General features: G+C 39.5%; 1 protein-coding gene across 1 annotated transcript; it reads left to right on the plus strand.

Annotated features, from left to right (window-relative positions):
- The first annotated feature begins 2146 nt into the window (after positions 1-2146).
- LOC148736067 (uncharacterized) lies at positions 2147-22736 on the plus strand. Its single transcript, XM_088753034.1, has 23 exons — positions 2147-2210; positions 2799-3095; positions 3509-6169; positions 6333-6342; positions 7665-7845; positions 8275-8649; positions 9205-9305; positions 9793-9885; positions 11373-11953; positions 12246-12467; positions 13616-13948; positions 14698-14952; positions 15291-15484; positions 15619-15955; positions 16375-16500; positions 17032-17154; positions 17756-17878; positions 18450-18578; positions 18710-18838; positions 20565-20668; positions 20976-21109; positions 21626-21997; positions 22574-22736. The coding sequence occupies exons 1-23, from the start codon at positions 2147-2149 to the stop codon at positions 22734-22736; spliced, it is 7107 nt and encodes a 2368-aa protein (XP_088609160.1).
- The last annotated feature ends 3430 nt before the right edge of the window (positions 22737-26166 follow it).

The raw sequence follows: 26166 nt of genomic DNA on the forward strand, positions 1-26166 counted from the left end.
AATCTAGTCAGTGTTGTCTCATTGCCGGATGGTGAGACGACCAAAGGTATATAGGACACCACAAGGAAAATGAGGGGAGGCTTTCATAGTTCTTGAATTCGCTTGGCTTGATCGAGGCACATTTTATGTGACACCACATGTTGCAGTAATTGTAATTTACCGCTCGATGATCTCGGACAACTCGCTTGTTACACACTGAGCATTCATCTGGACCAGGATTTATGTCGATGTATCACTTGTGTAGAGTCGCATTTGATGGAATGTTGAGTGCGAGTTCGCATAGTAACTTATCCTGGTAGCATGACAACCTCTCACATGCCACACCAGACCAAGATGGCGGATCCTTTTCGTCTTCCGTTGATTGCAGAGGCTTGCATATACTGGTATGTTAAAACGCCTTGACCACGAGAAATCCTTCAAGATAAGGATTTTTGTATTTTCTTAAAGAGTAGGTCGTCTTTTAAAGCATTTACCATGTTTAGTTCATACAGATAAAAGATATTCTAACTATGTGTTTGAGTTCTGAATAACCAGGCTTTTATGTGTGAGTCGTCGAGTCCAGCGAATAGAATGTTCTACACCTTTGGTTCCTTTATGCTATGTTGACTGTTTAAATAAACGGTCAATAGGGTTACGTCGTATCATAAAATCATTATGTTCGTTAGCAGGGTAGAGGTTTCACCTGCTAATACCAGTGTCTATAGACCGCAGAGTTCATAATTAAAATTAAATGAAGCATTTGTTCAGTTGTTCCTCAGATGTCTGGGAACTATCATTTGCTATAAGTCTGTTATCATGAATTACTTTAAACAGGAACTGTATTTGTATCAGCGTTTTTCAATAAGCACTATGAAGAAACGTCAAGAGGATAACAGCAGGAATCGCTGATATTTTCATTGAACAGGGCCCATATGTTGCGTTGCTTAAAATTTCTATGTGAATCAAGAACCGAAAATTATGCGGAGCAAAACAGATGCGGCCATCCAAGTACTTCATGTTTATTTAATGCAGTTTTTCAGTTTGCCTATGGGTAATGATGTGTCACCTGTAAATATTCAAAATTAAGATCTTGATAATACCTCGAAAGTAAAAAGGGTCTATCTTCACTTCACAGTAACCCCAGCTCTTTGGCCCACTTGAGAAGCGTTTAAACTAAATTAGGATTACAATTTCGAGTAGAAACTTCGTCATTAGAATGAAATTTAAAATTTCTGGCCTTGCCTTGCATCCATACGGGAATTCAGCCGAGCCAAAATCTTGGAATGAACGTGCATCTCGCGCAAAACTATCATTGACTAGCCTGAGACCATAGTGTTCAAGTGTCCAGAAAATGAAATCTTTTTAATGAAGACTCATAGCTCAAAAAACTCGGCTGAGAATTCAATGTGGTCTCACATGAATACCATCGTAGTATATAACTTCCAATAAAGCTAAATACGAGCTTTGTCTGCTTTCCTGTTTTGCCCAGATGACCTTGAACTTGTTGGGATTTGGGATGAACCGTTTCTGTACGCCTTCAGTTAAGTAAGGTTTTCACATGTTTGTTCTTTGTATTTGTTGCAGCTTCCTCCCAGCTGATGACAAATGATCATAAGTATAAGAATTTGTCATAGATGTCTGCATTAAAAGCAATCTCTAAATTTGTTTTATAGTTAAGTCTCGTTTTAACTAAGGTAATGGTAACAATTTAGTGTGCTAGTATGAATCACATTTTTAACTTCTATCACAGCACGAAAACGCAAATTGACTTCGGCTTAAACGCGAAGTAAATGCAGCGTAAGTGGATTTACGCGACTTTACGCTCACGTAAACGAACCGTAAAGTTAACCTTTACGCTACCTTTAATCAATGCCGTAAAGGTGCGTAAATGAACACTAAAACGCTTGACGTAAAGTTGGCGGAATTATGACGTCAAGCCGGTTTTAATATTTTTGGAACTCTATCAAGTTCGTCTGCGAGTATTCTGAGATCTTCATTACTGCCCCACGCATTTGTAGCCCATCTTTGTCCTACTGCCCCTTCAGTACAATAGCCTCAGGTGTTCACGAAATATGTGAGTATAATGGAATACCGAGGATGATAGCTGTTAATAATAATAATAATAAAAATAATAAAAATAATAATAATAGTAATAATAATAATCATGATGATATTAAATCATTTTAAGGATTTTAAAAATTATAAGAACGATGATGATAGAGATGACGATGGTAGTAATGGCAAAAGATAAGGAAAAGAAAGAGGTTAATTTTACTTTTCTTTTCTATTTATTCGTGTATCCACTCTTCATATCATATGTGCTAATCTACCTAGAATGTTTAACACTCTAACTTTCGAAATGTGCCCCATTCTAGAACTCGCCCAAAAAACATGATTTGGCATACTTCCTGAGTTTGAGAATTCTTGCTTTAAGGAAGAAAGTGCTAGTGAAATCTTGGAAATTAGCTGGGTGAAGAGCATGCATGTTCTAACGTTAGATTTTGAAGGACTTTTAAGGAGCCAGATAAAGTACCAGGGTCATCTACTAGATCCTTTAGACTGCTATAACGTCAAACTTGGAACGAATTGTGTTAAGTAAGAAAACTTGTTAGTGATGAGCTCTTTAATATATGTGAGCCCCCATCCTGCATGAACACTCTCCTAAACCTTTAAAATGGTAAACTTTCGAAAATACGTAATATATTCCTTAAAATAAAACAAAATTTCTATGCCCAAATTTAAAAATACTCAAAACCTGACCTCCCAATGCCATCAATATTCCTGTCATTAACTGTTTCGTATTGTCATCCATTTGACAGCATTTTCTAGTTCAGAATCCTTGTGTACTTGCCCTCGTGGACGTGAGTCCAAGAAATTAGAAAGTTCTTCATGGTTACATGGTCCATCAAGTGGTGGAAGGAGTGCTTCCCAGATCCTGTCGTCCTCGTCTCATCTCAAGTCTGATATTTCTTCTTCATTTGCTAACGATTCGTGGTGGGATGAAAGTAATTCGCACCTAAATTTCTTATCCTCGACCACAGTCAGTTCCAGAGTTTCTGGCTCTTTGTTATGCTACTGTCCCTACACCACAATAGCATCGAAGTTTTATCAGACAGGTGAGTACTACTGTTATTAAGCAGAGTCTTAAAGCAATATTTACCGTTACTATTGGCGGTGATCGTTTGAGTACGTTTTGATCAACATTTGGTAATAGTAGGTGCAATTTCGTTTTTGATGCATATTGACTCAACTTGAATTTTTCTTTTTTCTTTTTTCTTTTTCTGATGAAAACAGAAACCCTGATACTCACAAGAAAATTCTCTTCCTAACTTTTTCTTTTGAATGAACCTTTATGTAAAGTATTCATTGTGCTGAATTCTTTTAGTTTAAAGCTCTCAGATCTGTAGTACTTCGAATCTTTTGAGACACAATTTAGTTAAGCATTTCCCTTTTTTATCCACTGGAATCTTAACCAGCAAAGACCTCTTCGTCTCTCTTAAATTATGATACAAACATCATTGTTTTACAGTTAATACAAGGTCACATGACAGTTCAACCACTACCAGTAGTGTCACTGGATTCCTAGGTTCAAGCAGCTACGGCCAGTCTGTAAGTTCGACTATCGTAGATTTGAGCGCCCATCAAAGTTCAAGTCAAATCAACTACAGCCCCTCTTCAGTTTCAACGAGTAGCAGTCATTTTATGTCATCGAGCCCAACTATTCGAGAACAAAAAATATCACCGATTTCAAGTGGCACTAGCAGCAGTACGTTATCAAGTTCCGGAAGTCCTAGTTATAGTATATCACCATCTTCAATAAGTCATATCTCTCGTTCACCATGGTTCACAGGTAGTTCAGGTGCATCAGTAAGCTCAGGCAGCCACAGTGACAGAGCATCACAAGATTCAGCTACAAGCAGGCCCTATATCTTATCCATTTCAAAAAGTAGCGACTACACAACCTCAATAGTTTTATTTAGTAGTAGGCTGAGTATTTCACTAGATCCCTGTAGTAGAGGCCTGGACATCTCATCAACGTCAAAAAGCAGTAGCTACCCTACTTCTACAGGCAACATCGTTAATAGCATGAGAAAAAGTAGCTCTAATATCCAAGTAAACATTTCCCCAAGAGCAACTGGAAGCAGTTTTAGTGTTTCACCACGCTCAAGCAGCAATAATGCCATTGTCTCAAAGCGTTCAAGTTGTAGCAGCATAAATGTCGCACTGAATTCAAGTAGCGGCACCTCCAGTGCCTCACAGGGTTCGAGTACCAGCAGTCCCATTGCCTCACGGAGTTTAAGTATTAGCAGCTCCACTGCCTCACAGAGTTTAAGTAGAAGCGGCTCAAACCTCAGCTCAAGTGTCTCAGTGGGATCAAATAGCAGCAGCCTCATCGCCACCAAGAGTTCAAGTAGCAGCAGCTCCATTGTCTCACATAATTTAAGTATCATTAGCTTTACCAGCAGCCCCATTGTTGCACTCACGTTAAGTAGCAGCAGCTACAGTGTCCCACTGAGTCAAAGTAGCAGCAGCCCCAGTGTGACAATGAGTTCAAGCAGCAGTAGCTACATTGTCACACTGATTACAAGCAGAAGCAGCTCTATTCTCGCCTCAAGTTCAAGTAGCAGCAACTCCAGTGTCTCACCAAATTCAATTACCAGCAGCTCTAGTATCACACTAAGTTCAAGTTATAGCGGTTCCACTATCTCACTAAGTTCAAGTAGCAGCAGATACACCCTCGCTCTAAGTTCAAGTAGCAGCAGCTCTGTTGTGGCACTCGGTTCAAGCAGCAGTAACTCTAGTGTCTCAACAAGTTCAATTACCAGTAGCTTTAGTGCTGCACTGAGTTCAAGTAATAGCATTTCCAGTGTCTCACTAAGATCAATCACCAGTAGCTCCAGTGTTGTACTAAGTTCAAGTAGCAGCAGCTACACCATCTCATCAACTTCAGTAAGCACCAGCTCCATTTTTACAATGAATTCAAGCAGCAGTAGCTCTTCTATTCCCCCTGGTCCAAGTAGCAGCAGCCCTGGTGTCACCCGAAGTTCAAGTAGCAGCGGCTTCACTCTCTCTCAAAGTTTGAGTAGTAGCGGTTCTATCGGTTTTCTGAGTCCAAGTAGTAGCAACTTCCCTGCCGTACTGAGTGAAAGTAGCAGTGGCTCCAGTGTCGCAATGAGTTCAAGTAGCAGCAGCTCCAGTGTCTCACACAGTTCTAGTAGCAGCGGCTCCATTGTTTCACCGAATTCAAGTGGCAGTAGCTCCAGTGTCTCATCGATTTCAAGTAGCAGCAGCTCCAGTGTTGCACTGAGTTCATATGGCAGTAGCTCTAGTGTCTCATCGATTTCAAGTAGCAGCAGCTCCAGTGTCTCATTGAGTTCAGGTAGCAGCAGCTCTGGTGTCTCACTGAGTTCAAGTAGCAGCAGCTCTAGTGTTTCACCGAGTTCAAGTAGAAGCAGTTCCAGTTATGCATTGAGTTCAGTCAGCAGCAGCTCCAATGTCGCACTGAGTTCAAGTAGCAGCAGTTCCAGTACCACTTTGAGTTCAAATGGCAGTAGCTCCAGTTTATCATCGATGTCAAGTGGCAGCAGCTCCAGTTTTGCACTGAGTTCAAGTAGCAGCAGCTCCAGTGTCTCATTGAGTTCAGCTAGCAGCAGCTCTGGTGTCTCACTGAGTTCAAGTAGCAGCAGCTCCAGTGTCTCACATAGTTCTAGCAGCAACAGCTCCATTGTTTCACCGAGTTCAAGTAGAAGCAGTCGCAGTTATGCATTGAGTTCAGTCAGCAGCAGCTCCAATGTAGCACTGAGTTCAAGTAGCAGAAGTTCCAGTACCACTTTAAGAACAAGTAGCAGTAGCTCCACTGTTTTATTGAGCTCAGGTAGCAGCAGCTCTGGTGTCTCACTGGGTTCAATTAGCAGCAGCTCCAGTGCCTCACATAGTTCTAGCAGCAGCAGCTCCATTGTTTCACCGAGTTTAAGTGGCAGTAGCTCCATTGTCTCATCGATATCAAGTAGCAGCAGTTCCAGTGTTGCACTGAGTTCAAGTAGCAGCAGCTCCAGTGTCTCATTGAGTCCAAGTAGCAGCAGCTCCACGGTGTCACTGAGGTCAAGTAGCAGCAGCTCTAGTTTTTCGCCGATTTCTAGTAGCAGTATCATATCAAGTTCAGTTCACAGTGTCTCTCCAGCTTCGAGTAGTCCAATTGTCCGTAAGTGCTATGCCACATGTAAATTTTTTCCTTGAACAGCGTTACCTGCACTTCTTAAGGTCGTCAGTATATTGCTATCTCACAGTGCTATTTGTTGCATATATGTTTCAGGTAACACAAAAGTCATTTCTTTGGAGTTGTGCTTAGAAAGCGTTTATTTTGTTTACTTTACTTCCTTTAACAACAGTTGAAAGCAAACATGTCGGTAATTCTGTTTCTTTCCTAACTTAGAGTGAGTAATTTTTAACAGTTAGGATACACGCCGCTAATCTTCCTTTCCTTTTCCCCATGCAGTACGATTTTGAGAAAAGGGTTCTTACTTGACTTACACTTGTCACTACCTTCTACCAACATTATGTTCCATAGATTGTTACAATGCTTTTGATATTGTTACCTTTTACAAAACAAAGCATAACATACCGTAATGAGTACATTTTATTACATGACCTACTAAGGCTGCGTTACTTTACTTTCTTACACGTATGACGTCCTACACTACATAACCTCGTATGTATTCACAAAACTCATTTTCATCAAATTACATGATGCGAAGCCCCTTGACTTTTACATTAGAAATAAAATACTTTGTGCCTGATTATTACTTTTCTTTTTTTTTCAGCTATCACAACTCCAGCTGCAACAGGTAAGAAAATTTTCAGTCCAGTGCATCTTCAAATGAATTAATCGAATCCAAATCTATTGTCTGTCTTCAGATTATGTAGTATGGCAGTATGAATACAATAGTAATATCTGATAGTTAACATTATTCGCCAGATTGGAGGTGAATAGTATGAATATTTGCTGAGCCACGAAAGGGGCAACGTAAAACTTTTCCACTTAACGACACAATGAGAATATTTATTTTTAGTATATACCAAACCGATACGAAAGTATTAATTATTCTGTTAAAATATATCGCAAAACGGTCGGAAATTAAACTCTTGAAGCGCGATTTTGTCTCATCGGCTGCTTGAAGGCGAATTGTATTTGCAATTCACTTCCTGCGTGCGCTAAAAGCATTATTCACTTGTGTGGTATACACTAAAATAAATTAGAACAAACACAATATCTTACCAACTGCCCTACTAATGATGGCTTTAAAGTCTCACTAGAATTGGTTCTTTCTCTTGAAACTAATTACAAAGGAGGGAATGTAGGCTTTGATTCTTCACTGTCTCCGATGTTTTTATTTGTAAAGATTTACCAGTGAATGTTTTGTTACACAGAGTTCACTACTTTTGCTTTTAAAATCTGTAATTTCTGATTTTGCATGACACCTCCAATAAAGAAAGAAGTCTCCCTTGTCAAAGTTGAAGTCCTTATGTTTGCATTACAAAAGAAGGGAAAGATGATTTTGGTTTAAACTATTTACCACAAAGGAGTTAAACAGGAAACTATAATTAACTTCATTCTCCGTTGTAAAGTATGCTCTATACATGTGGTACAGGAAAGGCATTGAACAAGTAACTGATGTACGTCTTAGGTTACTTATATCTTTATTCAAAGCAATCCCAATCCCAAGCAACCTGTATCCTTACGGTCCAGATCAGAAGGATAATGAACTTCGTCTTGACGATACTTCTTTCTACTCCGAACGATGTTTGAGGATCAACACAGATTGGACTGGATTTCCGTTTTTCACTGAAAGGCATTACAAGTTATACGTGAGTAAAATGTTTCCTATTGGAGACATCGCAGAACTTTTTTTAACTTTTAGAAAATCTTTGCGCTTTAGTTGTGTGAAAATAATGGAGAAGGTGAGAGTAAGATTGCTCCAAAGAATACCCTTGGGCTGCCTGTGCAAAGTCACTCGGGCAACTATTTGTTGTTTTGAGGTTTTTGAAAGATATGTTGTTTTATCAGCGCTTTGTCTTCAAAAATATCCTCCATAGAACATACGAAGCTCATCGAACAGGAAGCAAAGTTTTCACAACGTACGCATATTTCTCGTACATCATCACAAAATACCTTCATTGCGTTACAAATGCAAATGTGTCCACCCTATTTGGAGAACAGCCGTTTTTATTTTTCATCTTTTTTTTATTTTTCTTAATGATGAGTTCTGAGATCATTTTCTTCTGCTTTTTTTTTAGATTTGTCGAAATGGTATAATCCAGTTAAATTATGAGTGGAGCTGGTGGTGGCCTCGGAAATTTGGTATCTACTGGTGGTTGAGAAACATGGGTATCATTGCACCCTTCTGGGCCACAACCGATACTTATTTTGCCTTTAGATACGGTCATTCCAAGGTTTATTATCAAGTGTACAGGCAAGCCAAAGAAACATCAAATGAAATTCTGGATATGGTGTCAAAGCATGTACAGAGCTACACCGGAGGATTTGGCGGCTTTGAGGCCACTTGGGTCCTTGTTGTGACCTGGAAAAATCTGTGTCCATATGTGTATTATCCGTACTCCCATTATCACCGAAATATCAACGAGCAGAATTTCCCGTTACATTGTCCTCGAGTAAGAATTTTACACTTTGTAATTATCATAACACATAGACAGCCATGTAACTAATTGACACCTGCATGAATATGAAAGTGGTCTTTGCATGTAGTTGCTACTATCAGCTTTGCCTTACAGTGTCCTTGCTGTTGAGTAAACCACCTCGTCAAATCCTGGACAAGCAGAAAAGAAAACAGCACGGATTTGCATTTTATTCCCTTTTATTTCAAGACTTAGTAAGAGCCCAAATCGTGCAGTGGAAATATTTACCTTACTTTAAAGATTTTAGCATCCACACATCAAGAGGAGAAAACTTTAAGATTGCTTCTGCTGCTTAAGGGAAAATTATTAGCAACTTGAAGTTATACTCCCCATTACTCTCTAAATTATACTCCGCTTAGTCCATTAACATCATTAATCCAGCAGTTATAACTGCATGCTTGAATTATGAAGTATAATGTAGTGCAGCTACTTGTTGCATTCATAAGAGAAAAAAAATATATCAGGGAACAGTAACGTCTGGCTCAAAATTTCAAAATCTGAAGTATTTCTGCAAATTTTATTATTTTCTAGAGCAACACATTTCAAGCTGTCTTAATAACGGATGGATTTAACGCATTCTTGATGTATAACTACCCTCATGGCGGAATCCAATGGGTGATTGATGCAGATCCGTAAGTTTTCTTCACCCCTGTTAAAGAATCAAAGTCACGATAAACATATTTATGACATAACTAAGACACAACGAGCGCTCTGATTGGTCAAAAATATATTGTATATTTGCTTGTATACCAGTAGAAAACTGGAACATCTCCCCGTCCAGTGCATGTGAGATTGCACCACTCGCTCGAGACAAACTCTCAGATTTTAATTAGGTAAAGGCCTTTGGTTTGGAGGAAACGAAGAGGAAACTATACTTTATTTTTCTAAAGTTGTCAAATTTTTTATTTAAAGTTCAGTTTAACAAACTGGTGCCTTTATTTTTTCACTGCGTGGTTAAAGTAAAAGAACTTCAGAAATTCTCGACTAGAATTCCCCAAACTATTGGCCAAGGAGGAAAAGTTGGCATGCTTTTGCTTCACGAAAATTGTAGCGACAAACAATCTGGAAAAACCTTTGAGAGAATACCAAACATTAAGGATTATTTTCGACCATTTGCAGGAATTATTACCGTTACTGGACCGACTCCTATGGTCTTCCTGTAGCCGGATGGAATGCAGGGAATGATGGGAAAGATTATATCAATGTGAAAGGGTAAGATGGACTACTCAATCATAAGGCTGAATATCACAAACAATCTCTATCAGGCAATGGTGTATCAAAATACAAAGAACACTGCGTGGCTGATCACAACTCGTAAAATTCCTCTATTAAGGCAACAATGCATGACCCGATATGAAAGAGCCGGGTTCACGCCCAAAAGTGAATATTCATCCTCGTAATCTTCGCAAAACGGATTATGTTTATACGTTCTCAAAGGTTTTTTTCAAGGGAATTTCAAGCTACCTGCTGTAGCTAGTGCAGATTGGTTTAAACCTTCAGATGTAATATGAAATGTCTTAAAGAGCTCCGAAACTCAGTTTGCTTTTACCTTCTACCAATATAAATTTGAATCTACCAACGTTTTATCACAAGTGACACAATCTGATTGGCTACGTTACTCGCCAACTATTCTGTGATAGTTAGCGAGCAAAGAGTATAGCCTAAAAGTGTGATCTATTTGCATTGTGTCACTACTTAATAAAAGGTTACGCCCGTCTTGTTGTTAATTTTTGAATAATCAATTACTCTATATGTTAAAAATAAACCCTTTCCACCCTAACATAAGTATCCATATTCTCTAAAGTCTTCTCCATACAATTCTTTTGGTACTGGCAAGGAAAATTTGTTTTCCAATCAAAGTTCTTTGGGTTGGCAGAGTGAATGACTCAGCTGTATATAATAGGGAGAAATTAGATGCCAATCAATCTCAGGGTTTGAAGGGTCAAATGGGCGATTCCATTGAGACCTTTAGCTAATGTCAGTATTTCTTTTTTATTCAAGCTTTCGCCGCTCTGTGGCATCAAACACCCCCTGACGATATCGTAGATCGGCGAAAGCTGGGAGCAAAAAAAAAATGCTGCATTTCCTCGACTAAGCGCCCACGCTCGACTAAGCCCCGCTAACCGAATAAGAGAACGGTTTAATCAATAATCACAAGAAATGCGAGGCAATGTTGATTGGATCCAAGTACGCTGTTAAAAACACCCGACCGTTACAGATTATCCTCGACGGCAAACCAATGAAACAATTAGATTTCTTTAAGTACTTAGGAATTTACATCGACCACTGTCTGACATGGAGCAAACATGTAACCTATATACAATCGAGGGTTTACCCCAAATTGAAATTGCTGAACAGAATATCGTGTTTTCTTAGTCACGATATTTTACTCAGAATTTACAGACTGTGCTGCCCATACTAGATTATGGATGCTTCATATGAGGTGAATGCAGCAAGGAGAACACCCAATGCTTAGAAGGCCTTCAAAATCGTGCAATACGAATAATATTACATGCTGACCGGAAGACGTGTAGTCAAGAGATGCGCACTAAATTGTTTTCATTATCACTTTATGGTAGACGCCTTTTTATCAAGTTACAGTATATATACCAGATTATTAATTAATGGATAATTACTGAGGCATATGGCATTATGAGAAATAATAATACCTTTTTTGAGGTAAATGTTTCTGATTGCAGTTCTGGCACATTTGGAATGTATGACCTCGATAAGAAGGAAGGAAACACAGGTTTACTGGGAAGATACTTTTGGAGAATTGAAAACAGTAATGGAGAAGGTGCACTGGAGAAATGCTTTAGTTGGGTCATACATAATGAATATTGGAGATTCAGTTACTGGTATGACCGAATCATAAAATCAGACCGCGAAATGGCCTGCCCCTGTACTGCTTGGCAGGCATGGTTTGATCGGGGACGATTCAGGTGGAATTGGTGGAACTCATGGCCAGACTGGTGTTTTGAGTCCAGGCGATCTAGGTTCTTTTATCTCTACATCAAGAGTGCTGGACTAATAGGTGTTCAGATGAGACAACAGTGCTGTTACTCCACGGAATGGGAAGACTGGGCTGCTCTTAAGCAGGGCCCACCTGACGGAGGACGAGTAAAAGTGACAGTTTTTTATTACTGGTACAATAAGGTTCAAACCTTTTACACTGACGAACAGGCTTACCAGTATTGCTGTGTAGATTTACCTTTCTGCCATTTCTTCTATGCTCATCGTCCGTCTGACACCTGTGCACTGTATAGGCCTCCAATTAGACGTGAGTTTTTCATAATATTAGTTATATCATTGATGTACCAAATCATGTTTTATCACCTCGTGTCATTTCATTTGCATATTGTCATGGAATTCCTGTATTTTATTTAATTTAAGCCGCAGTTCATACAAACCTACATTACAACTCACTTACCTTTCGTGTCTGATAGATATTGGAGAGTTTCTAGAAAGAGCGTTATCAACTGTTACTCCTAGGTTTAAACCCCTTTCTCTATATAGTTCAGAATCTTTGCAGTATAAAGCGAACCAAGAGAACTGTTTCTCTTTCGATACAGGATGGTTCTGGGGTGATCCTCATATCAAGACGCTAGACGGCGGTAACTACACTTTTAACGGTCTTGGAGAATATACAATGATCGATGCACAGAATGGAACATTTCAACTTCAGGCCAGAACAAAACTTGCTCCGGGAAATTCAACCACAGCAACTATCTTCTCAGCAGGAGCTGCTAAAGAAGAAAATTCGAGCACCATCGAGGTTCGAGTAAAAGACGGAGGTGAGCATGCTGTGAAGAGCTTGTAATGTAGCAAAAGGAAAACCTCTATAAACTAATTTATTTTTATTAGAAATGCCAAAGTTTGCAAAGTATAGTCACTACAATATAACTCTTATATGAGAACGATCCTTCGCAGTAGAGCACTATTTGAGCAATAGTGGAAATCAGACCTGAAAAAAATTTCAGGCCTGTACGGGATTCGAACCACTGACCTCTGCGATACTAGTGCAGCGCTCTACCAATTGAGCTAACAAGCCAACTGGGAGCAGGCCATCAAATTAATTCGATATAAACCCGTAGATGATAAATCAAACAACAACAAACATATGAAACATATGTGTGAACTGCGGTTATGAGACGTATATGAGAACGATCCTTCGCAGTAGAGCACTATTTGAGCAATAGTGGAAATCAGACCTGAAAAAAATTTCAGGCCTGTACGGGATTCGAACCACTGACCTCTGCGATACTAGTGCAGCGCTCTACCAATTGAGCTAACAAGCCAACTGGGAGCAGGCCATCAAATTAATTCGATATAAACCCGTAGATGATAAATCAAACAACAACAAACATATGAAACATATGTGTGAACTGCGGTTATGAGACGTATATGAGAACGATCCTTCGCAGTAGAGCACTATTTGAGCAATAGTGGAAATCAGACCTGAAAAAAATTTCAGGCCTGTACGGGATTCGAACCACTGACCTCTGCGATACTAGTGCAGCGCTCTACCAATTGAGCTAACAAGCCAACTGGGAGCAGGCCATCAAATTAATTCGATATAAACCCGTAGATGATAAATCAAACAACAACAAATATACGTCTCATAACCGCAGTTCACACATATGTTTCATATGTTTGTTGTTGTTTGATTTATCATCTACGGGTTTATATCGAATTAATTTGATGGCCTGCTCCCAGTTGGCTTGTTAGCTCAATTGGTAGAGCGCTGCACTAGTATCGCAGAGGTCAGTGGTTCGAATCCCGTACAGGCCTGAAATTTTTTTCAGGTCTGATTTCCACTATTGCTCAAATAGTGCTCTACTGCGAAGGATCGTTCTCATATACGTCTCATAACCGCAGTTCACACATATGTTTCATATGTTTGTTGTTGTTTAATATAACTCTTGCTGCTTACTTTTGTTAGGTGGCTTCGATATAATGATAGACAGTGCACCCTATTATGGTTATCACAACTTAACAAATCGAACTGTGGAGGTTGGTGGAAATCTTTCGGTCTCAAAACCAGAGGATGATTGTCTCCAAGTTTCTTTTCCGTCAACATCGTCAGTGCAATTCTGTGAGAAGAAGGAAATGATGTCGTTCGTTGTTACTCTTGGTGATATCCTGAAAAACACCACGAGAGGATTGCTGGGAATGTGGAACGATAACCCTGACGATGACTTTAAATTGCCTGATGGAACGGTTTTATCATCGTCGTCATCATTAAAAGAGATTCACTACGGATTTGGTGTCAAATGTAAGAACAATATTAATATAAAACGCATCAAACGTCCTCGCAACAGAAATTTAAATGGAATAGATAGCAAGTGCTATGCCAGATCAAGGATTGATCTGTGTCTTTTAGCTCTTACAGTTTGTTTGCGCTGTCGTGTTGCGCATGATCTTCACGTATTGCTGTGCTGTTGCTCGCGTCACACATAAAGACCACGCAACTTTTAAGAGCCCTAAGGCAGTCGAATGGAGGATTTCTCTATCATTTCGTTTTGACTTGACTAGTTTTATTGTTACATAATTTTGCATCGTATAAACTGGTCTTACCCATTCTTGGCAATTGTTTGCCTCAGTGAATATTGATGAATAGTCAACAATGTTCATTGAGCCTGAGGTGAATAATTTTCTTAGTATAATTACTCGGGTGCCTTTGAATTCTGCAGTAAATTCTGTAAATAAAGAAAGCATTTGACCGAGTAATCACCATAATTGTAACAAAAGTTTTGTTACAATTGTGGTGATTACTCGTATCAATAGAGGCAAAAAGTCTTTATCTTTTTTTTGAAAAGTGTTCCGCCAAACTAAGTACCATCCTTTTTGCTCTTCGCGATTGAATTTTCTTCCATCGCGTTTATCACTTCCTCGGAAACATTGAAAAACCACGAGGCAGCGTGAGGTGTTTATAGCGAGATATGGAGCAATCCTCGACCAATCAGAGCGCGCGCATCTCTACAATCACCTGAGCAATCAAACTTATTAATGTATATCTTTTAGGGCAAATTGATCAATCCCAGTCTCTTTTCACCTACGCTGATAACGAAAGCGTGGCCACTTATTCGTACCCGGATTTTGAGCCCATGTTTGCTGATAACATCACGTGGCATAACGACAGCTTAAGACAGAAGGCTGAGGCAGAATGCGGAGATGATCACGAGTGCTTGTTTGACGTGGCTTCCACCAACGACTTGTCTGTGGGCCTTGTAACCAAAGATATAAGCGTCCAGCTTGTGAACGAGTCGAACACACTGGGTAAGTTATGGAGAAAATGTCGATTTTGTCATTGAATATTTCCCGGAGTCCAAATTCTTTTTTCTTTTATCTTTTGACTTCCTGGGTGGTTTTTCCTGCTTCCTTTTACGCGAAAAATTAATAAGAATGGCTCTCCGACATAAAAACAAAAATAGTTTGCAAACAACGGAGGAGAATATTTTACTGAAAAAAATCTGTTGGACTGATCCCATACAGAGCACGTGGATATATGTGTAACGATTTCAAAACTGTTAAACATAGGACGATCAGAAGATTTCACTTTACGGAGTTTTTCTTACTTGATAACTTAGCTTAGCATTTTTTTCAAATATTTGCAGACAACTTTCCGCCTAAGATAGTAAATGGTTCAAATATGATAAATGCCACACTTGATGAAACAGTTGAGCTGAATGTAACAGCTTTGGACGAGGGCTCCATTACGTTTCACGTGATTAACAAACCTGCCGGAGCCACTTGGAACCAAACTGGAAACATGCTTTCATTTCATTGGCTCGTAACGTCATCACAAAAGGTAATTCTTGAATGGTAAACATTTTCTTTCAGCTGATCCTTTCAAAATTGCAATTCAGATTTTCTTCAAAGAAGAGATCTTGACAAAACGAAGAAGGGGAAGAATTCACAAACGAATGTTTTCTTTCTTTACAGTTCAACATGACCTTCGCTGTTACTGACGACAAGGGTGCAAGCGCCAGTTTGAGTCCCACCATTAACATGTGCGCCTGCCAAAATGGTGGTCAGTGCGTGGAAGCAGAAGACGGCGACGCAGCAAATACTGACAGCAAGTTTATTTACAGGGGCTGTGCATGTCAAGGAGGCTACACGGGAAGGTTCTGTGACAGCGACATTGACGCCTGCGAAATGAATGGTCAACCGTGTTACACAGGAGTTGAGTGCATTGATCTTCCTGCACCAGCTAATTCCAGTGGATATAAATGTGGACCATGTCCATCAGGGTACACAGGAGATGGAGCGCAGTGTGTAGGTGGGTTGACGTGGGGATGTCTCTGATTCAGTAAAATTTAAATTGGGAAGACGTTTAGGTTATCAAAAGTCACGGTTTGATTTCATTACGCAATTAAACACAAGATAAATCTCTCAGGAAAAGTCTATAAAACACTTTTCGCTTCTTAGTCTCCGAAAAAGGACAACTGCATCAAAACCAACCTCCTTCTCCCACCTCACCTCCCTCAAAACAGTGAAACAGACTTAAGTGTAATGTGAATAACTTCTCTCTGACAAAAGTCACTAAAAAATATTTATAACATTATTAAGTCAGGAGTTGCATCGCAGAATGTTTTTGATCGTACCGTAAAAATGTTCTTGCAGATGATTTATTTTAATAAATAACTAATAAAGTCAAATACAAAATTCTGAGAAAATGAGGTGCGATATTTTCCGTAGACTATGACGAATGCCAAAGTAAATCATCGAACAACTGTGAGCAGATATGCGTCAATATTCCAGCATCTTACTTTTGTGAGTGTCGTGATGGATACACGCTGAATGATAACGGGCGCACTTGTGATGGTAAGACTTCTGAAATAAAACTCCTGAAACGTCATTGCTAGATTAGAATTGGAATTTAGCCAGATGTGCCACGCAGTTTTGAATTGAAACTAGGCCGGGATGATTAAATTAAAGTTCATTTGTCTTGTTTCCCCTTGCCGTAAACATTATACTTGTAAAATTCAACATCCCTTCCAAACTAAATATATAAGTGAACTATGATTTTACTCAAAAGAAATTCTTTAATTTACAGCTAAAGTTATTTTTTTTAGCCCGCAAAAGACCGACAGATGACCGTAAAAATTTTGATTTTCGCTCGTCGCCGTTCGGCGTAAAGTTCATACTGAAGTTTCATCCTTCCCCATGACACACGCTTCAAACTTTTCTAACGTGTCATCCCTGGTATTGATCGAGGTTTAGAACAAATTTAATTCAAACTCAACTTAAACCTCAGCGGACGAAAGGTCGACTACGTAGTAGTCCCCTTAAATGAGAGGTCTAAGGTTTTCCTCGATGACAAAAAACAATATGTTTTTATTTATTTGCTCGCAGATGTTGATGAATGCAATCCTTCAAGCGACTGTATGCAAACCTGTATTAACAGTGTGGGAAGTTACAACTGTTCATGTGACGAGTTTTTCAAAACTGATCCTAGTGACTGGAGGAAGTGTGTAGGTGAGTGATTCGTTGCTGAGACCGCCAAGTTATTTATCATCAGGCATTTTCCAAGATAAAAACTTTCATTTTATGCTAAGTGCGTTATCCGGAGTGAGCGCGCGATCGAGCTAAGCAATAAATCTGTAGAAAGAGATCCTTTCATACTATCGCGCAAGCCTTGTAGACATTTTACTCTGCTAATATGCTATACAAATATCTTATTAGACGTTTTGTTGCGTAGTATCGCTGAGTATTTTTTACTAGTTGCGCCGTATTTTGACTCGCCCTACGGGCGAGTCAAAATACAAACAAAGAGTAAAAATATTCAGCGATATTACACAACAAAATGTTTAATAACGCCAACACGCCAAATTGTTATTTCAGTGCGGGCCAATTTCGCGGACATTTCTGGAGTACAAATATCACGTGACATTTGTGCTCGTCTGGTGCGTCATTTGTACTCTAAGAGGCACATTTGGACAATAATGGGATCGGGGAGGGGAGGGGGCATAGTTCACGTTAGAAAAGACTTCAACTTTTTTTCTTGCATATCCGAACGCCAACATGAAACAGTACTTCAATATTTATTGACATTATTACTGATCCCTTTACTTTACAGCGACAAACCCTTGTTCTGCTGATCATGGTTGCGAACACGTTTGCTTCAAGGGAAGCAGCGGTGAAGCAACTTGTACCTGCTTTGCTAACTACGAGCTGGACAGCAATAGAAAGAACTGCACAGGTAAACTGCTACTTTTTTCATTAATCTTGGGGACTTAAAAAAGCAGATCATTCTCAGTGTTTTCTTGGAGCGAGAACCAAAGGAAGAATTTTAAGAGACTCTGGAGTGTAGAACAAGTGATTTATAGATTCATTTAACACAACGCATGTGCTGCAGTAAGATACACGCGTGCCTTCTTTACGGCCACTTGTTACCTAAGGCCAAGTTGTTCAAAGGTGGGTTAAGATAACCCTCAGTTACTGTGAAATTTTATTGCAGATCTGAAAGATTTAAGAAAAAATTCAGTTTAATTCCAGTTGTTTACAATTTGATGATTGAATGCTCTAACAAAAAATGAGAAAATTTTCTGCTTTAAACAGAGAAATATAGAAACCCGGATCAAAATTTATCCCTGGATTAGTGCTAATCGGCCTTCGGATAACTGGGCCAGGGTAAAGAATGAAATGGAATGTCGTTTGGATAGTTTTCAGCTAATATCAACTAACAACGAATAGTTATTTGAAATGTTGAAATGCAATATAGAAGCGCCATCTAAAGCCTATTGATTATCTTTGTACTTTTCTCTTCGCAGATGTCAATGAGTGTGATCTGACTGAAAAACGCGATCGATGCAATCAGATTTGTAAAAATACCCCAGGAAGTTATAAGTGTTCGTGTGAAAATGGTTTTGAACTGAAGGAAGATGGCTACGAATGTGAAGGTAATTGACCAGATTCTACCCAAGTTAAATTGGTGGCTACGATCTGTAAGATTCAATGTATTTAGAGACAAAAAACCTTTTGAAACTAGCTTTTGTTTTAACCTATACATCTCATCATGTTTGTCATGCAGATATCAACGAGTGTCTGAATGATGACTTGTTCAACTGCACGGATGAGTTTCACAAATGCGTCAACACTCGTGGCTCTTACAAGTGTGAATGTGAACAAGACTCGTACTTTATTGATGGGAAATGCAGAGGTATTTAATAAGTTTTAGACGAGTATATTTCCTGGAAGTTGGGGGTATAACTTGGAACAGTATTCTGCTTTTGGCGTTTTCATACTTTACAGCTGAATTTTGAGCTCGACATTTAATGTGACTTTCCAGGACGAAGCCACGTGTAAATTGGGTTAAGGGCAATTTGACCCCAGGAGCTTGAACAATCGAACGCGAGTTGAATAATTCTAGAGAAATCGAGTAAAATCAATCAAAATGTTTATCGGAATCAAACAATACAGGAAACGGGATGAAAAAGTAGAACTTGTAGTCGTGTGGTTCGAACTAAAGGCAAACGGTAAGAAAGAAAGGCCTATGTAAGGGTCTCAATAAGGGGGGTCACGTTGACGGTGAACGGTTAAAAATAAGCCCTTTTGACGGTTGACGGTTGACGGTTACATTTTAGGTCATTTGATGGTTGGCGGTTAATTTTTTGGATTGTCGTTTATGCAACAAAGTAAACGAGCTTATTTGGCTGTAATTTTTCATAATGATGCGTTTGTAAAGAACTGTTAATTCATAACACTTTTTATTAATAAATGACTAACGTGTTAAGACACCGAAAGTGTTTCTACACCGGAAGTCAGTTCTATCACCAACCAGTTTTGCTCCCGATTAGAAGTTAAAGGACTTACACAAATGTACTTTTTGTGATAAATCAAAACTTTTATTTATAAGCAAAAGAACTTAAATTCAATTAAGGCAATTGTTTAGTTTTAATTAAGGATATCTGAGATATTTGACGTTTAACATTAGGGACCTTAAGCAGTCAGGACGTCAACGCTAAGAAAGACTTCGATTAAAAAATGAATTTCTACCCTTACTTAGAATTTCAAAAATGGCTGCATGAGCTTACTGTCTCATACGGCGCCACAGCTCAACTTCAGTATGACGTATAAAAGTGGCGTTGAGTTCCAAATGGAAATTAAAATATTTGCCGCCGCGGTTTCGGTTCGCAGACGACGCAAATTTTGGCGATTTCACATTGTTGTTTTGCATAGGACGGCTAAGAAATGTACAAAGTTTCAAAATGCACGTACTGAGCTATCGTTCTGCCAATTAGATCTCTTGTTTTTCCACGTCCTCGTTGCCGTCGCCGTCGTGGTTGCTTAAGGTCCGTATTGGCTTGCTTATATGACGGTTGACGGTAAAAATATTGGGTTTTTGACCGTTGACGGTTAATATTGTGGCCATTTGACAGTTGACGGTTAACCCCATTGAGACCGTCTTATGTAAACTAATACTAGCCAGTGTACAATGCATAAATCAAGGATACTGATAAGAACATAGATCTTATAAATGAAACGAAACGATTTCAACTCAAGACATGTGATCAGACTTATTTTGATCTTGCTCCTGCGCGGGTGGCAATATCGAAAGAAGGATAGCAACTTGCAGATACAATGTGTTGGTGGCTGATTATATCGATTCCGCTACTACAGAGCCTTATAAGGGGATCAGGTAAATTTTGTGAAGATTCAACCAAAATCTCCCCTCCCCTCCCCCCTCCCTCGTTGATTAATAATGGCTGTTCCCTTTCCTTACTAAGCCACTCACTCCTCTCTGTCTATAACGGAGTTGGAAAATTTTATCTACAAGAAATCATTATTTTATGAAAAATTCGTTAGCTGCCCTAAATGATGAAAAAACTCATAAGTCTGTTTTATGTGATTATTCAATTTTTCAAACAAATTTAATATTTACTCAGGTTTGGAGAAAAACGAGACAGCCCCTATACCAAACCTACCTGAGCCACGTGTCCCATCAGAAAATGAAAAGCAAGAAGCTGTCCTGTTTTCAATTCCAAGTAGGGTAGGTACCTCGAGTTTTCAGCGGTGACGTTGTCTGCTACAAACTATATGGAAAACGTGATATAAGCCATGTACTTACGGCGGCTTACACAATTTAGTACAGCGGTTTCTAACTTTAAAACAGTGCGCACGCTAAATAATATCCTCCGTGAACTACGACAGTGGACCCTTGCGAGTAAACTAACAAACAATTATTATGCCCAATCTTCTCCAAACAGATAAAATCTAAATGGCTAATGACCTGGAGTCTATTTCAGACAAATGCCATTCATCTGCATGACTCTTACTAAAACGATATTAAACTTTAGTCACGTTTTCTTTGGCAGGTTAAGTGGGATTTTAATAGGGACAAGTCTTTTAAAGAGAAATTGGCGTCTGTCACAACCGAGTTTTGCAGTCAAAACAGGACAACATGCGCACTAAAAGAAACACGGCGAAGAAGGTGATGACAACCATGATTAATACTCATTTGTCTTTGGTGCACTGTATTTGTAGCGGAAAGGTACCTTGCTTTATGTAAGCCTTTCCTTTTCCATTTAGTGCTTCTCCTCCCAGTTGTTTCTTTGAAGCTTTGGCAGCTTCACTGACGTCTGCCCACTACTTCATCCTTTCGCACTTAAGAACTGAAAAGAAATTCCATGCACCGTTTACTGTACATTTCTTATAGTTTCATTACTGAGCACCTAGTGCTAGATCAAATAATATCCTCTAGATTATATTTCCTTTCTTTTTATCACCTTTCCACTTGAAAAGGTAATGTTATGGTGGGCAGAACTTCCTTAACTGTCACTCTTGGTAGAGTAATGGCTTTTGATCTCGACGCTGATTTTAAAACTTACTGTGTCTCGGTAATAGCCACCAAACTCATATCACGAAAAATTTCTGCAGATCGATGATTTTACTTTCAGTTCTGATTGCATTGATGTTTAATCATTAAACTAATTTTTTTTCCTGTCAGACGCTCTTCATTATTTGATCTCTACACCGCTGACCAGGTTCACCTTCTGCCTGGTTACCCTGTCAACTCATCAGACTCTCTTCAGGTAGCATTTTACATACAGCAGCCCGCCGGTATTTTCATCAGAAATGCCTTAGTTCTTCCTCGCGGTGCACTGGTGGCTGTTCTAATTACTTACAAGCCCCAGATCGAGGCAGCCATTGGCGCGAACATCTCTGATATAGAGACTTTATTCGAACCCAGCCCACCTACAGAGTACCCAACGGTGGCACCACTGGAGCCAAGCAGCAATAGCTGGAAGTGGATTGTGATTGGTGTCAGTGTAGGATTGGTTTTACTAATAGTCGTCGTTATCATCATCGTCGTTGTGTGGTAAGAAAGCGGTCCTCTTCAATAACTTGTTTTTCTTGGGAGGGGAGATAGGGGGAAAGCGGCAGGTCGCCAACTTTGTGCCCGGTCTCAAAAGATCCTTGCTATTGAAGTGACACATCGTAGGAGGGTGCTTTTCTAAGTTACAACTATTCGTTATAAGTATTACCGAAAAAAATTGTCAAATAAGCGTAAGAGGAAAAGCTTTTTGACGTAGAATTTTCAAGCTAACTTTGATTTGTAATCTCTGGCCTTTTTCCTCAATCATGATGATCTTTATCTCAAGAAAATTATCCCAAAATAATAAAAAGTGCAGCTGAGTTGCGTGTTTCCTTAGTTTATCCTCATTTCAGGTCACATAACCACTTTGACTGGCCACGCTCCAAGTACAACACACGATTTATAATAGTGAATATTTAGTTATTAGGGTTTTTTTCCTTGGAGTATTCACTCCAAGTAGCAAGAGCTGTGAGGCAACAGTGTAAAATTGACGTGAACGCCAATGAGGAGGATATTCAAAAGTTTTCTTTCAAAATGGAAGAAATTCAACTAATTTCTCTACTTCCCTTTCATTTTTAGCTTAAAGATTAAAGTTACATCTGCAGTGAAACCGGCTGAGTTACGTTATCATCCCAAAGAAGAAGAAGAAGAAGAAGGAATAGTAATAGTTAGTAATAGTAATAGTAAAAGTTATAGAAAGTCCACAGTAAAAAGAAACACCTGGGCCGATGACGTCGCCTAAATTTGAAAATTCGCGTCAAAACAACGCTACGGAGAAGAGTTGGCCATTGATTACAAGAAATTTCTGCCATCTTATTGTTACTTGTTGAGAAGGATATGAAAAGATGTTATTAAAACTGGTAACGGGGAACGGGGAACGGGAACGGGAACGGGAATGGGGAACGGGAAACGGGAACGGGAACGGGAACGGGAATGGGGAACGGGGAACGGGAAGCGGCAAACGGGGAACGGCGAACGGCGAACGGCGAACGGGGAACGGGTGTACAGCGGTAACCCACCTGAGAATTCAAAATGGCTGAGTAAATGATGTTTACAAACACCGATTTTATCGCTAGGTCGCCGCTTGCAGCGAAATTAGACGACTCGCTTTTATTTAACTATTGCCCAGCCGAAGCCACGAAGCCTAGTATTCCGAGGCGAGAATTCGAAGTCAACGTTTCTGCAATGGCTGCCACCATTTGTTCTGACGTCTCTCTTTGTTTTTCCTTCCTGAAATCTGCATCTTTTGGCAGAGTATGGGTATGTTGGTTGTTTGCATTGCCCAACAGCATTTTTTGCAGATAAGTAGCAAGGAGGTAATATCTTAGATTATTAGAAATGAGCTAGAAAACATATTAACCAGCCTACTTATTAAAATTACAACATGCAGATATCAGCTTACCTTACCGCAAAATAACATCAGGAACATATCTTTGTATCGACCAATAAACTTCCATGTAAACAATAGAGAAATCAAACATTGACAGAACTTTTAATAACATCTAATTTAACAGGAAAACATCGGTTATGTCTTCAAGAATGTAGGTGTATGAATTCACATTCATGCTAATGCTTACAATAATATTTACACTGCATTGATCATATTCAAGAGAAAGTGATTTCCATAATGGGCGTGAAAGTCATTAAGCTGTTTGCTTTAGAACATTATTGCTATTGCATAAATAGTGCTCTCTACTGCCAGGATCATGCATCATACGTATTATTGATATTCCTAGGTTGTAACGGTGGAGATATTGTAGGTAAACTTCATTACCCTGTAGTACAATTGCTCTATGAATATAAGAATAAATGCCGCGAGCTGGTAGTTCTGAGTTGATTGTTCAAATGTTGTGCATGAATTGTAAGATACTCACCTCTTCGAGGATTTGATTTCTATGCAACTTGCAATGTGTGCCAGACAAATACTAAATTTTTGAGGCACTCAACATTTCAAAGAAAAATCCTGCAATAAAACCTACACTTACCGTCCATGCTTTTTGCTCCGACGATCGCGTTCGAAGAGCACGTGCTCAAAACTAGTTGCCAGACTCTTTTAGTTCTGTTTACTCCGGCCTTTTCGATTTCTCAGGCGGGTTACCGCTGCACGCCCTTTCCCCGTTCGCCGTTCCCCGTTCCCCGTTCCCGTTCCCCGTTCGCCGTTCGCCGTTCGCCGTTCGCCGTTCGCCGTTCGCCGTTCGCCGTTCGGCGTTCGCCGTTCGCCGTTCGCCGTTCGCCGTTCGCCGTTCGCCGTTCGCCGTTCTCCGTTCCCCGTTCCCCGTTCCCCGTTCGCCGTTCCCCGTTCCCCGTTACTAGTTTTAGTAACATCCGCTATGAAATATATCAACACTCTCTGGTCAAACAGAGCCTGTAACGCAAACCGCAGAGCGATGAAGAACTTTTCAATTTGATCAGAGACACGCTTCGATACAAAGATAACAGCTGGTTGTCATGTAATACGGTGAATAGCTTGCCAGTCAGCATGGCGTTGTTATGGGAGATCGGTCACGTGATAAACTCCTGCAAAAGGCCTATTCTTTGTACTTTTCTCATGATATCAACAATGAGAATCTAATGATACATCACATGATATCCTTTAGTTTATAGCCCCTTTCTTGCTAGCACCTTTCCACTTGAAATGAAATGATATTGTTACAAGAACTTCGTTAATTGTAACTCTTCGGAGTGAGTCATCGAGTCATTGTTGATGTTTTATCGATGTCTCTCTCACCAGACACTCTTTATATTTAGGCCCCTACACGGCTGATCAAGTTTTAAAATCTTCGGCCTGGTTGGAGCTGGTTACCCTGTAACTCGTCAAACACTTCTTAGGTAGCATTTACGTACAGCAGCAATTATGCCTTCCCCTGATTTTCAATAACGAGTTTGATTCACTTGCTTCTTTGTATACTGAGATACTCGCCAAACATTAGGTTAATTGGTCTATTAGACAACTCGTTTAATAACAACGAAGTACTAGTTTTGTCAAAGAATGATCTATACCATGTATATTATGGTTCTGAAATTTCACGAATAAAAACTGGAAATACTTTCTGCAAATATCTGTTCTTTCATTTCTAGGCTTGAAATTAAAACTGTACACTCTAAGATCGCCAACTGATTCAAACGTGCGTCTGATATCCACGTAAGTCGGGACTTGTTTGGGCACGTACGAGGGATGCAACTGTCTACAACTGTTCTTAATGGTCTGCTCATTAGCATTTTAATTTCATTAAATAAGTTGTGTGCAACGCACTGAGCTGGCCCTTAATTTTATGAGCAAGAAAAGATTATAAATGCCTCGTCAGCAAACAAATGCCTCGCGAAGAAATTTTTTCTCGCGAGTGACTTCAGTATTTTTCATTATAAAACGGGAAAAACTTCCGCAAAAAAGTTAAACTAGACATCGCAACAAGCGAACAAGCCGACAAGCCGAGACATAACTTGAACGCATGAGTGATAAAAGTTAAGCTACGGATAGCATAAATTACCTAATACAACTTAAAGATGCCGGGTAGTAGGATTATGTGGGTTCTTTGGTTCCTGTTAACCGTTATCCTTTTCATATCCAAAGGTAAGTTAATTATATTCTTTTCTTTGCGATTTGAAAAGCATCTTGACAATATCTCGTCCCAGCAACGATTTACCGAAGAATGTTTCATGATGACCGTTGCACTTGAGGACTCAATTAAGAAATGCTTCCGTCAGAAAGCGAAAACAACACTGTCGCGTCTTTACGTTGCTCATGATTTTTCAGGCAGTCCTGCTCAATTTCTTGTCACCCACCAAGGTTCGATTTTAAAGGTTCTAAGTTCGAAGAGTAGTCTCCAAAACGAGTCAGAAATAAAGAGAATTTCAGAAACGAGAAACACTGCAGCGAAGTTTCTTTGGCGGAAATAAATTAATTTGTTGGAAACATTATGTTTGTTATATACATTATGTTTTTTATATACATACCGCCTCCCGGTTAGCTCAATTGGTTGAGCGCCGGACTGTTGTGCGGGAGGTCGAGGGTTCGAGCCCGGGCCGGACCAACACACAAGGTCTTAAAATAATTGAGAAGAATATGCTACCTTTCTATAACATCGATCAAGAAATGGTTAGATATTCTAGTCTTCTCGGATAGGGACGATTAAATGAAGGTCCCGTCTCCTGCAACTATTAATTAGCTAATT

The sequence above is a fragment of the Stylophora pistillata genome, chromosome 3 (assembly GCF_964205215.1).
Source record: "Stylophora pistillata chromosome 3, jaStyPist1.2, whole genome shotgun sequence".
NCBI classification, from domain to species: domain Eukaryota; kingdom Metazoa; phylum Cnidaria; class Anthozoa; order Scleractinia; family Pocilloporidae; genus Stylophora; species Stylophora pistillata.